Raw genomic sequence first — 13,543 nt, forward strand, 5'->3', positions numbered from 1 at the left:
TAAAACTAATGCAAATAATAATAATAATAATAATAATAATAATAATAATAATTAAATAACATAAAATAAAACAAGTAATTTGTTTTATATTTACTAAAAATATAAAATAAAAACAAAAAATACTAAATATCTGAATCAAATATTTCAAACTCTTCGTTTAAAATAATATAAAGAAATAAATACTCTTTTGGTCCTGGTTTAGGATGAAAATTAAAATTGTCCTTAATGTTACAATTATTTTTAAAATTATCTTTTTATAAAAAATAATTTTTGGATAGATTTACTCTTTATAAAAATTAATAATTACAATTTTCTTAAAAAATGGCCATCGTCGTCGTTGTCCAGGCGTCCTTCCAACATAATCATCGCCCTTCCATCACCTTCATTCCATTATTAATACCTCAACACCAGGCGCGGCCCCAGAATTACCTCTCACCAACAGCAATAACAAAAGAAAAGTGAAAAAGGAAGAAGAAGACGCAGTGGTGGTATAGTAAAAATTGCCTGCAATTGTGGCCATGAGGAGAGAGATAGCTCAAAGAGAGATTGAGAAAGAGAAAGAGAGAAGCAAAGAACGGAGAAGTGAGTGAGGAAGAAATTGAAGAAGAGGGATGAAGAGGGCGTCGCCACCAACTGTCTCCCAGTGTCGCCCTTCTTGATGAGCTACTTCTTAAGCTTCGACATAAACAACAACTGCCCTCTCGGAGTTTGTGAGCGCTTGCGGCATCGCCAATCACCACCATCGCCTTCGTCCTCGTAATAATCAAGGAACGCATCGTCGTAATCAATCAAGGGTTCTCCATTCTCAACAATAGATTGTGATACTTTGCCTTAGGAGGCATGCATAGTAATCTATCAAGGATTCTCCACATCGAGGAGCTTATAATCATCAAGGTTGCATTTGTTTTATGGGTCTGGGCTGAGACTGAGGACTAGAACTGAGTATTGTGTTTAGTAATTAGAGACTGGAACTAAAATTTTAATTTTGGGACACAAAATTTCAGTCCCTTCAGTACCTCCAGAAATTGGAGACACATGGAACTAAAATTTTTAGGGATAAAGACTAAAATTTTTTTAAATTTTTTTTCTAAAATACTCTCATTTAACTTTTTAAATTCCAAATCTACCCCTCAATTTGTATATTTATCTTAAACCAAACATGATATTGAGACATAACTCAATCTAGTATACTTTACACTAAACACAATATAGAGATTTAATTTAGTATCTATCTTTGAGTTTCTGTCTCCAACTCTCTATCTCTCAGTCCTGGGAGAGGTCTCCCTTCCAAACGCAACCCAAAGGTTCTTTGTCGTAATCTTTTGCTTTGCGATTTCATATTTTTTATTAATTTTGCAATAGATTGTGATACTTTACTTGATACATATTCAATAATCTTCTGTATTGGTTCAAGTTTGCAGAGGCATTGAGAGGGGGGGGGGTTGATCCTACTAAGGTGGATTGGTGATGCATCCGCATCTTTAGTTATTTTTCCTTTAGAATTTTATTCAATAAGCTAATGATTCTTGATAGAAAAGCAATGTTTTCATGATTTAATGTGCATTACTTTGAGTTAGTTTGAATTCATTTGTTATAGGAGAGTTTGGAGGAGAATTAGCAAAGATCAAGGAGGAAGAAGAGGTTAGGAATCATCATAAAGAAGAGACATAAGAAGGAGAATCAAATAGAGAATTCTATGGACCGAACAGAGATCTCCCTAGATAAGAAATCACCAAAGGAAGCTATGCGTGCAACATGGGAGGCCATGCGTGCAACATGAACATCAAACAGAGACCAATTGGTGCAAAGAAAAGCCATGCGTTGCACGTGGGACTCCATGCGTTGCACTTGAGGACCAAACAGAGGGCAATTGTACCAAGGGAAGCTATGCGTGCAATGTGAGACTCCATGTGTTGTACTTGGGGCATCAAACAGAGGCAAATTATGCTAAATAGAGCCATGCATGCAATGTGGATGATGGTGCATTGCACTTGGGGCATCAAATAGAGGCCAACTATGCCAAGGAAAGGCCATGTGTTGCACACATGAAGGGGTGCATTCCACGCACCAAATGGGCCACTCCCAGGGGCCTTAATTCACTCACCAAATTCTCTAATTCTTCAAACACTTAAGTGGGTAATTCAAGGCTTAACATAAGTCCATGAAGTCAAGAATTAATTGCAAATTATGGAGAAGATTAAGGGAGCTTATCTTGAAGAAAAAACTCTAAGAGAAGACTTAATTAATGAGATTTGATTTGATTTAATTTCCTTTTGGGGAATTAGTTTTGAATTCTGAATTCACTTTAGGGTTAGTATAAAAAGAAAAGGAGCCATATACATGGGTGGCTTCTTCCGGACATTTTACAATCTGAATTCTAGGTTTCTTTTTTATCATGAGCAATTAATCTCCTCTTGTTAAGGTTAAGAGCTTTGTTTATTATCATCGATTAATGTTATTACTTTTCTATTGTTGGTCTATGCATTGCTTTTTTTTAAAAATTTAGTTTTTGTTCTTCATGACAAGGGTTTCAATTTATTGGAAAATAGCTTGAATCTGAATTAAATTCTATGTGCATCTTGAAAAGGATTGTTTAATAGAATTAGGCTTGAAAACCTCTTCTAGTCTTCTCTCAATTCTAAAAGTTTTGAACTTGGCTTGATAAGTGACATTGAATCAATTGGGATTAAATCTTAAGAATTGTGTGGCTTATGAATCAGTACGTAGGCTTTATCTCTTATCATAATTGATGGATCAAGGAATTGACGATTTCTCAAGTTAAGAAAAACCGGATTGCCAAGGAATTAGGGTTTGGTTAATTAGGGTTCACCGTAAGATACATATATGCATGATCAAGATAGATAGTGAAAAATATTTTTCTTGAAGTTTTAAACATCTCTGAAACCTTAGCATTCCATTCATACTATTTTCTCAACAGTTTATAAATTGCCTTCATTTAATATCTTGTTTTTGCTATTTGATATTACTGAAACCCTAATTTGCAATTGTCTAATTAGAATAATCGATTAACTCTTGTGTGCTCAGTCCGTTAATCCTCGTTGGAACGATAACCCACTCCTGTAGTATTACTTGATACAATTCGGTACACTTGTCGAGTTATGGTTTTTGTGAAATTCAGCATCAAATTTTTGGCGCCGTTGCTGGGGATTAACCGAGATTGACATCAAACCGGTTAATGATTGCCTACATTAGACCTTTATTTTTCTGTCTTTTTAATTTTTTATCTTACTCGAAATTTTCTTCACTGTGACATTGGGAATTCTACCTTTTTTATTTGCTTTTTCTCACTTTTGCATGCAGAGAAACAAAGACAAATCCTTCAGCAATTAAGGAAGAAATCTAGAATTCAAGATGAAAAAATTCAAGAGGAACTTGAGCAAGAAAGCATGGCAAACAACAATGCCAATGCAAGGAAGACTCTTGGAGACTTTGTTACCCCCACAAGTAATATTTGTGGGAGTAGCATAGTGAAGCCCACTGTGGAGGCAAATAACTTTGAGTTGAATCTTCAACTCATCACTCTGGCACAACAAAATTGCCAATTCAGTGGGAGTCCTCAAGAAGATCCTAATTTGTTCATTTTTAAATTTCTACAAATATGTGACATAGTCAAATCCAATGGCGTCTTGGTTGAAGCTTATCATTTGATGTTGTTCCCATTCTCTGTAAGGGACCAAGCCAAGCAGTGGCTTGAAACTCAATCGAAGGAGAGCATTGCAACATGGGATGATTTGATCAATAAGTTCTTAACCAAATTCTTTCCACCACATAGGTTGGCAAAGCTGAGACATGATATCTAGACTTTCACTCAGAAAGATGGAGAATCTCTCTATGAAGCTTGGAAAAGGTACAAAGAAATGTCGAGAAAGTACCCTTAAAATATGTTTGCTGATTGGGTACAACTCTAAATCTTCTATGATGGACTCACTCCTGCTTCTAGAATTTTATTGGATTACTCAGCTGGAGGATCCATGCATATGAAGGTCACTAAAGATGCTTTGGAATTTATTGAGATTGTGGCCATAATTAATACTTGTATTCCTCTAAAAGAACCATAAAGAGAGGAGTGATGGAAATAGACACTCTGGATATTATTTTGGCATGTTCCAAAAGTAATATGTCAACAAATTTTCTCACTCACACAGCAAATGGGACACACACAAGTCTCAACAATAGCTATACAAGTGAGTTGTAACTTGTGTGGAAGAGCTCACAAGGAGGAAGAATGTGAGTTGTTCAAGGAGGAGCAAGTAAATTACATGAAAAATTTTCAAAAGCCACCATCCAGTGACCCCTTCTCAACAACTTATAATCTCAGATGGAAGAACCACCACAATTTTAGTTGGGGCAATTAAGACAAACAAATTCACTTCACCTCACCACAACAATCCTAGCCAATACAACAACAAATTCACCAAAGACTTTCTTCTCTTGAAACCAAATTCTCTGCTCTAGAAACTAATTTTTTTCCCTTAAAACCACCATTAAAAACCTATCTCAAGCCACTACCATACACTACAAGAAAAAGGCGCATTTGTAACAAAAAATATTGTTACAAAACGTCAAAATTTTGAAACAAAAGTTTTTTGTAACAAAAAAAGGGTCCATTGCAGTAAGTCCCGTTACAAAAAGTTTTTGTAACGAAAAATGAAACTGTTACAATTCAATACCATATTTTGTAACAATTTTTTCTGATACAAAAAACCAGAAACCGTTACAAAAGTGGTAACAAATTTTGATCTTGAAGGTATTTTTCGTGACAGTCAATTTTTTTCTATCAAAAAATTTTGTTACAAAATGTAACATTATTTTGTAACATTTTTTTTCTTTCGTTACGAAAGCAAATTAATTATTTTGTCACAACTTTTTTTTATTACAAATTACATGCATAATTTATTAAATTATTTTTTAAATTAACTAATATATTAACGATTTTAATAAGCAAGTTTACATGTATATAATATGCAAAAATATACATAAGTCAAACAAGATCCTTTTAGCTAAAATTGTCTTGAAACAAAATAACATTAGCTAGTGAGTACATTGATTAGTTCAATCAAAACATAAAAGTTCTAACATAAAAGTTCAACCAAAACATAAAAGTTCTAACGTAGATTAGTGTCTCTATGCATCAAAACATTCTTGAGCCCTCAAGGTAGCATATGGTCACCATTTCAGCACTCCTGTAAATAAGAAAAACCAAAACAAAAAAGTTAGAAACAAGATATAACACTAATTATAATTTTTTCACTAAGTTTTATCTAAAATGTTTAGAAAAATTTCGGCAAAACCTCCCCTAAAACTTGGATATTTCCACCGTCCACGGTTCCAACAAACACAACCAATTCACAACTTATGTCTCAGCCATACCCAACCAAATTTATCAAACCAAATAATAGGACATTTGTCATTTTTCAACCATGACACAAGTAAAATGTGATAAATAGATCCATATACAAATTAAAATATACTAATATAAAATGGGAATCATCTACGAAAATGTATTAAAACCATAAGCAACTTTAGGAGTACCTTTAAGGTCTAGTTTGTTTCATTGTCAAAGCGCGCTATGAGAGAGTTCACAACAGCTTGTTGAGCTTCCAATTGAGCTTTCACTCGAGCTTATTCTTCCTTTTGGCGTGTTTGTTGCTTTTTAAGTTTTTCTTTGAGCACATCTATTTTCTTTGTTAGCTCCTCACAATCTTGCATTGCCTCTTGAAGTTGTACTTAAATCCTTAACTTAGATTTCTAAGCCTTTATGCCATAACCTAGCATCACAGTGACTATCACTTTCAAAGGGCTCTATGTAAACTAAATTCTAAAGCGGTTCTCTATAACTCCACAATACAAACTATCCTAATTCAATGCATTGTAAAAAACACAAAATCAATAACAAAATTGAATTAATATTTCTATGTTAATAATGATGATGTAGTTACCTAAAAACACAAAAATTTAAGAAAACAAAAAGTATCAAAATCACCAAAAAAATGCAAAAAATAGAATCAAAATAATAAGGCACTAGAGTAAAATAATCAGGCACCATAGAATTGTCAACTTTCTGATAAAACATAATTGAAACAACAGAAATTGAAAATGCCATCAGGCTCCAAAAATTGACTACCGGTAGTAAATGCTCCGAGTGGTTCCAGAACCTTTTTCTGATTAATTATCAAAACGAAACATCAAATATTAAGTTTGGAGAAAGAGTCAAATGCACATTGCACTTCAGCATTAGGCCCATTGCCTGCATCAACAACTATATGGAAACCACCCAATGGCTTCTCTATCAGTAGACAATGCAATATAAAAGATTAGCAAATAGGATCAGAACATTAAAAAAAACGACAGAGGAAAAACTGTAAATGCTACAATAAAAATAATAACACATAATGTATCCCAATTAGAACTCCATTATTAACCACTCCATTTACCAAACAACTATTTATTATCATACCAATATCAAGACATACCTATGCTTCCCGCTGCTTTGCGAACTGCCTTTACTAGGTCAGATGTATATACATTCATGTAATCAACTTGCTTAATAGATGATGAAGCCTTTCTCTCAGAATTTGCTAAACTTTCAGCTGTAAATTGATTGTATATATCAGCAGCTCGCTCTAATACGTCTTTGATATCAGTCTTTCCAAGTCCACCAGCATTTGTGAAAAATTTGAATCCATTCCGGTTGAAGGGCAGATGACTCGCTGTTCACATATAGAGATGTTTCATAAACAATTGGTGAGTTAAACATTCAAAATTTCATTTTATCCATGAGAAATTATTTTTCAATTACCAAAACCAAACTAAACTAACATAAAAGTGTCTGTCAAAACCCATGGATGTTAATTATTAACAAACAGGAAATAGTAAAAACAATTCATGACCACCAATACAATAACAAGCTAGTAAGGAAAACCACTCAGTCTAGCAGCTAAGGGTTAAGGCATAAATAGTAGTTCCTTGACATAGTATATCAGGTTTCATGGCTAACTGATTTTGTTTGAACCCTCCTTTTAACATTCTCCAAGATTCATTATAGTTTCACAAGAAGAAGCATGTGCAATACCAATCTCTACAGATAACTCAAAAGGGCTTTTGCATTGAAGAGCATGTTACAAACAAAATCTAAAGCTTTCAAACAACTATGATGTCTTACAGTTAGAATAGTGACATTCAGCTACAACCTCATCATGTACCTATTATCATAATGGATCCATCAACAGGACACAAGAATGCTTCATCCTTTGTGAGTGTGCTATTGAACATGGCTGGTGTTGATGCTAATCTGAAAAGAGCAAACAATGGTATTAACTGACTAGGCCATTAGAATGGTCTTATCCATGGTGAAAACTACTAAATTAGGCAAACAAAAGAAAGACAACCAATTAGTATCATGTCTGACCCAATGAACAAATAAGGAGAAAAAAAACACACACACACACACTCACTCATTTGCAGACATTGCTGCTGGGAACCTAGGACAAGGTGGAACTACAAAAAGGAAACACGGTTCAAGGCGCGGGCAACTCACTGTAAAAAGAAGAATGACAGAAGTGGAGCAGCGGCTCCGATGGTGACCTCCAGCAGCGGCGACGGAGACAGCTTCACAGTCGGCGACGTGGTGTGGCGATGGGCGGACTCGCGGCGACAGATCTGACGCGCATCTCCTCTCTCCGTGGCTGAGCTCCCTCGCGGTTCTGTTTCCTCCCTCGTGCGTCCTTCTCTTGTGACGAAACAGTGGCGGCGACGGCATGGAGCACGGCGCGGCGGTGGTGACGAGGCGTGGTGAAAACCGGCGACGACAGTAACGACGCGGCTGGCAGCGATGGCTTCACGGACTGCGATGGCTTCACGGACGGCGACGTGGCTGACGGCGCGACTCCCTCTCCTCACGGTTCTGACGGTGGCAGCAGCGCGACCCTCTCTCATCGTCGGATCTCCTTTCTTCTCTCTTCCCCTTTCTCCCTCTTCGTGCTTCCCCTCTTCCCCTTTCTTTCTTTTATTTCTTTTCTAATTGCTGTTAGGTTTCTTTTTGTGTGTATTGAGTGTGAGTGTGTGACCGTGGGTGAGTGAGTGAGGGGTGTGGCCGCTGTGTGGCTGCTGTTTGTGTGTTAGAGGGTTAGGGTAGAAAATTAGGTTTAAGTAGGATTGGGATTAAGTTAGGGTTTAGTGTTTTGGGAGTGCAAATTAAAGTTTTGTTTAGAGTAAAATTATTAATAAAATAATAAAATAAAGTAATAATTTAAAACTAAATATAAAATATTTATTATTTATTTATTTATTTATTTTTTTTTATAAAAAATTATATAAACAAATTTTTTTAGCGTGTTTAACATTTTGAAAAAAAAATTGTTATAAAATATATTTACATTTTGTGATAAACAAATAACTTATTACAAATAATGTTGATTTGTGACAAATTAATTTTTTGTTACAAAACAATTAGAGTTTTTGAAACAAAAAGATATTTTGTTACAAAATATTACAAATTTTTGCAACTTCTTTGTTTTTTGTTACAAAATATTATAATATTTCGTAACAAAACAAAGGTTCGTTACAAAAACTAACATAATTTGTAACAACAAAAGTTAGATTGTTACAAAATATTAGCATGTTTTGTAACAACTTGTAATGTTATTACAAAAAATTATTCTTTTGTAACAATTACTAATTATTATTACAAAAAATAATTTTTTTGTAACAATTTTAAATTTGATACAAAATTTTTGTTACAAATGTTCCATTTTCTTGTAGTGATAATAGCCCAATCTACCTCCACATTCATGCAACAAACTCAAATTTTTATGGATGAGACAAGAGCCAACTTTTAAAATCAAGGTACATCCATTCGAAATTTGGAAGTACCAATAGGACAAATTGGCAAGCAACTCATAGAGAGGCCATCCAATATTTTTTCAAGTGACACAATTTTCAAGCCAAAAGAAGAATGCAAGGCCATTAGCTTAAGGAGTAGAAGGGTGATTAGCAAAGAGAATGAAGACCAAACAGTGACATCCAATAAAAGGAAACACGTGGAAGAAGAGAAGCAATAAAAGGAGGGAATTGTTCATGCACCAACAATTGAAGCTCCAAAGAAAAAGGAAACAGTGACTCCTTATCAACCAAAATTTTCTAGCCTCAAAGGTTCAAGGGGGAGAACCAAGAGAAGCGAAGCTTCACATTCTTGGAGGTGTTCAAGAAGCTACACATCAAGATTTTATTCATAGAAGTTTTGGAATAAATGCCTCTTTATGCTAAATTTATGAAGGAGTTGCTATCCAAAAAAAGGACTTTAAAGGGGGATGAAATAGTGGTAATGACCAAGAAATTTAGTGCAATATTTCAAAAGAATTTGCCAAGAAAAATGAAGGATACAAGGAGCTTCTAAATTCCATGCACCATTGAAAACATATTCTTTGAAAAAACCTTGTATAACTTGAGAGCAAGTATCAATTTGATGTCTCTCTCGTGATAAAGAAGCTACAAATTCAAGAGATGAAGCCTACAAGAATAGTTCTATAAATGGCAGACAAGTCAATAAAGCATGCACATGGGGTAATTGAGAATGTCTTGATTAAGGTGGAAAAATTTTTCTTCCTAGAAGATTTTGTTATTCTTGACATGAAGGAAGATGAGAATGCCTCCATCATTTTAGGAAGACCTTTTCTAGCTACTTTAGAGTCTTGATTATTGTTAAAAAGGGTGAATTAATGTTCAGGGTGCATGATGAGCACTTAGTTTTTCATATTTTCAAAACCATGTACCATTCAAGTGAGAAAGAAAATTGTATGAAGGTTGAATCAATTGATCCAAGCCTCCAAGAACCCCCTGATGAAGCTAACAAGAATTTACAACTCAAGCCTCCCTTGTGAAAATTAACTAAAAACTCCCTGACATCAAACCTAAGTTTGGTGTTCGAAGTGCATTATCACATGAAGAAAAGAAGGTGCTCAGGGGATGGAGAAACAAGAAGATCCCTACAAGTGACTTCTCACCTGGACAACAAGTGATACAATTGCCTTTTCCACCATGGATATGGCCAGACAAGTCCAACAAATAGTATGAACTTTACACAGTAAACAAGATCTTCTCTTTGGAACACATCGAACTCATAGATGAAGACAATGGGAGAAAATTCACAGTGAGAGGAGAGGTATTGGAGTACTATGATCCACTGTTGGGAATAAGTAGTATAACCACAATTCAATCAATCATGTGTCAAATAATTTGTTATTGTTATTATATTAAAATGTTAATATAATAACGTCCTTGATTAAATTTAGAGATTTATCATTGTGATAGTGATCATAATATTGAGAGATAAATCTTTTATAATTTAATCTAAATTGTTCTTGGTCATAGGATTATTAAAAAAGACATTAATAATCCGGAAAGATCAATATATATATAATGGTCTTCATTGGATGAAGATTAATAGATATCATTTATTAAATTATATATATATAGATGGTGCATATAGAGATATGACCATTGAACTGACTCACTATGAGAATTCCTAATGGTTATAATTACCGCATATTTGTCAATAGGATATTCTCAAGATGAACATGGTAATAGAGTTTCCTTTGACCTGCGACTATCATAGTAATTAACAATGTATTTATTATACTTTGATTCCGGACACCTAATACCCTAGGGTGCTAGTTGAATGGATATTGGGTATGATTTAAATACTTGTAGAATTAATGATTAGTCAACAAGGAATCCGTCAACTCTCGGTAAAGAGTTTGAGCTCTATGATTATAATGACTGAGATGAATAAAACCAATTGTTGGGAATAAGTAGTATAACCACAATTTAATCAAGGACGTTATTATATTAACATTTTAATATAATAACAATAACAAATTATTTGACACATGATTGATTGAATTGTGGTTATACTACTTATTCCCAACATCCACCTCCAACTTAGCAAGACTCAACCGTCAAGCTAGTGACGTTAAAGAAGCACTTGTTGGGAGGAAACCCAACCGTTGGTAACCTTTTATTTTGTCTTTAATTTCAGTTTGTTTTTAATTTTGTTTGTTTAATTTGAATAAGCTTTTGCATCACTTAATTGCTTTTACTAGATAATCATGATTATTCATATTTCTATCACCATTGTTTTTTTTTTTTTGCTTGAGGACAAACAACCATTCTAAATTTGGCGTTGGAAGCTATGCTCTACATAACCTAGAAGATGATGAAGAGGGAAGTAACTCTATCTTTGAGTTCTTATTTCTTATATCTTGCATCTGTTTTTGTTATTAGCTAATAATCATGATTCATTCATAGTTCATACCACCTTACTTTTGAAATTTCTTGCACCAAATATCTTTAAGCATGCAACAAAGAGTTCTTGAATAGAAAAAGTTGAAGAAAAAAAGTGGAGGTTCTGATAATATGATTATATCATGAGGTTATATGTTTGTGAAAGCTTGCATAGGAAGCTCTAAGACATGGAATGAAATTTAAAAAAGTATTATGGAGGATCTCAAAAATTAATAAAACCAAAAAGCAGTAAGAAAAGCAAAGAGTAAGGCTCAAGGCTTTGAGCACCAATGACTAGAAAGATTAAAAAGAACCAAATTTCCTAGTTAAGTGCTTGTGGTGTGACTGTGTCGAGAAAATCTTGAGACAGAACATTTAGAGTTAAAGCCAAGTGCAAATAACCCCATAAAAGAGAAGCCAAAAGCTCTAAGCACCACTGACTGGAAAAAATAAAAAGAAGCACAAACTCAAAGAGTTTCCCAGTCAAGTGCTTGTGGTATTTCTGTGTCGAGCAAACTTTGAGACAAAATATTTCGAGTCATAACTAGGCACAAGGTGCAAAGCACCCAATAAGAGAAAAGGGGAAGCTATCTTCAAGGTGAAAATCTATGAAAAGACCTCCATAATATCATTCGAATAGAATTTCTAAATTCTAAGACTTTCAATTGTAAGCCTAGCAAGCACTGGAATTCATACATGATCACACATTTTGGAGTTCACCCCACTATCACTTGATCACTTCACTCACTGAAATATCAAGCAATTCTTCAACCCACTCAAATTTAGAAGACTCCTTTATGCAAAAGTTTTTTCTTGTTTGGGGACAAGTAAGATCTTAAGTTTGGTGTTGTGATGCATCAGCATCTTTAGTACTTTTTTCTTTAGAATTTTATCCAATAAGCTAATGATTCTTGTTAGAAAAGTAATGATTTCATGATTTAATGAGCATTACTTTGAGTTAGTTTGAATTTATTTGTTATAGGAGAATTTGGAGGAAAATTAGCAAAGATCAAGGAGGAAGAATATGTTAGGAATCATCATAAAGAAGAGACATAAGAAGGAGAATCAAATAAAGAATTCTATGGACCAAACAGAGAGCTCCATTGATAAGAAATCACCAAATGAGCTATGCATGCAATGTGAAGATCAAACAGAGACCAATTGGTGCAAAGAAAAGCCATGCGTTGCACGTGGGACTCCATGCATTACACTTGAAGACCAAACAGAGGGAAATTGCACCAAGGGAAGCTATGCGTGCAATGTAGGACTCCATGTGTTGCACTTGGGGCATCAAAGAGAGGCCAATTATGCTAAATAGAGCCATGCGTGCAACATGGAGGATGGTGCATTGCACTTGGGACATTAAATAGAAGCCAACTATGCCAAAGAAAGGCCATGCATTGCACGCATGAAGGGGTGCGTGGGGTCACTCCCAAAGGCCTTAATTCACTCACCAAATTCTCTAATTCTTCAAATACTTAAGCGGGTAATTTAAAGCTTAACATAAACTCATGAAGTCAAGCATTATGTGCCAATTGTGGAGAAGATTAAGGGAGCTTATCTTAAAGGAAAAACTCTAAGAGAAAACTTAATGAGATTTGATTTGATTTAGTTTCCTTTTAGGAAACTAGTTTTGAATTATGAATTTGTTTTAAATTCTATGTGTATCTTGGAAAGGATTATTTAATAGAATTAGACTTGAAAATCTCTTCTCTCAATTTTGAAAGTTTTGAACTTGGCTTGACAAGTGACATTGAATCAATTGGGTTTAAATCTTAAGAATTATGTGGCTTATGAATCAGTACGTAGGCTTTATGTCTTATCATAATTGATTGATCAAGGAATTGACGATTTGTTAAGTTAAGGAAAACCGGATTCACCGTAAAATACATCTATGCATGATCAAGATAGATAGTGAAAAGCATATTTTTTGAAGTTTTAAATATATCTGAAACCTTAGCATTCTATTCATACTATTTTCTCAACAATTTATAAATTGCCTTTATTTAATGTCCTGTTTTTGCTATTTGATATTATTGAAACCCTAATTTGCAATTGTCTAATTAAAATAATCGATTAACTCTTGTGTGCTTAGTTCGTTAATCTTTGTGGAAACGATAACCCACTCCCGTGATATTACTTGATACGATTCGGTGCATTTGTCGATTTGTGATTTTGCAAAATTTCGCATCAATTGATGGGAGTGAGGTTGAAATTAGGGTTGTCAATAGCAGTGATATTC

The 13,543-nt window shown here is 34.3% G+C and overlaps 1 protein-coding gene across 2 annotated transcripts; it reads right to left on the bottom strand.

Annotated features, from left to right (window-relative positions):
* On the bottom strand, positions 5,154-7,999 carry LOC107608236. 2 transcript variants are annotated; one of them, XR_002351322.1, is made up of 5 exons: positions 7,476-7,999; positions 7,224-7,312; positions 6,495-6,731; positions 5,554-5,789; positions 5,154-5,204 (listed from the first exon to the last, which is right to left on the bottom strand). XR_002351322.1 is itself a non-coding variant. In XM_021107578.1 (5 exons), the coding sequence occupies exons 1-5, from the start codon at positions 7,778-7,780 to the stop codon at positions 6,194-6,196; spliced, it is 693 nt and encodes a 230-aa protein (XP_020963237.1). In that variant the 5' UTR covers positions 7,781-7,982; the 3' UTR covers positions 6,036-6,193. The 2 variants fall into 2 exon arrangements, 1 of the variants encoding a protein (XP_020963237.1); XM_021107578.1 differs by lacking the exons at positions 5,154-5,204; positions 5,554-5,789 and adding exons at positions 6,036-6,208; positions 6,261-6,307 and having other exon boundaries at positions 7,476-7,982.

Source organism: Arachis ipaensis, chromosome B07 (assembly GCF_000816755.2).
Source record: "Arachis ipaensis cultivar K30076 chromosome B07, Araip1.1, whole genome shotgun sequence".
NCBI lineage: Eukaryota > Viridiplantae > Streptophyta > Magnoliopsida > Fabales > Fabaceae > Arachis > Arachis ipaensis.

Bases quoted from the DNA above. Each gene is read 5' to 3' on its own strand.
- LOC107608236 (XM_021107578.1), bottom strand. From the start codon at position 7,780: ATGCCGTCGCCGCCACTGTTTCGTCACAAGAGAAGGACGCACGAGGGA. The intron at 7,313-7,475 runs GTGAGTGTGTGT...TGCTCTTTTCAG, and splicing joins GCAGCAATGTCTGCAAATGA to ATTAGCATCAACACCAGCCA. The intron at 6,732-7,223 runs GTACATGATGAG...ATATGTGAACAG, and splicing joins TGGATCCATTATGATAATAG to CGAGTCATCTGCCCTTCAAC.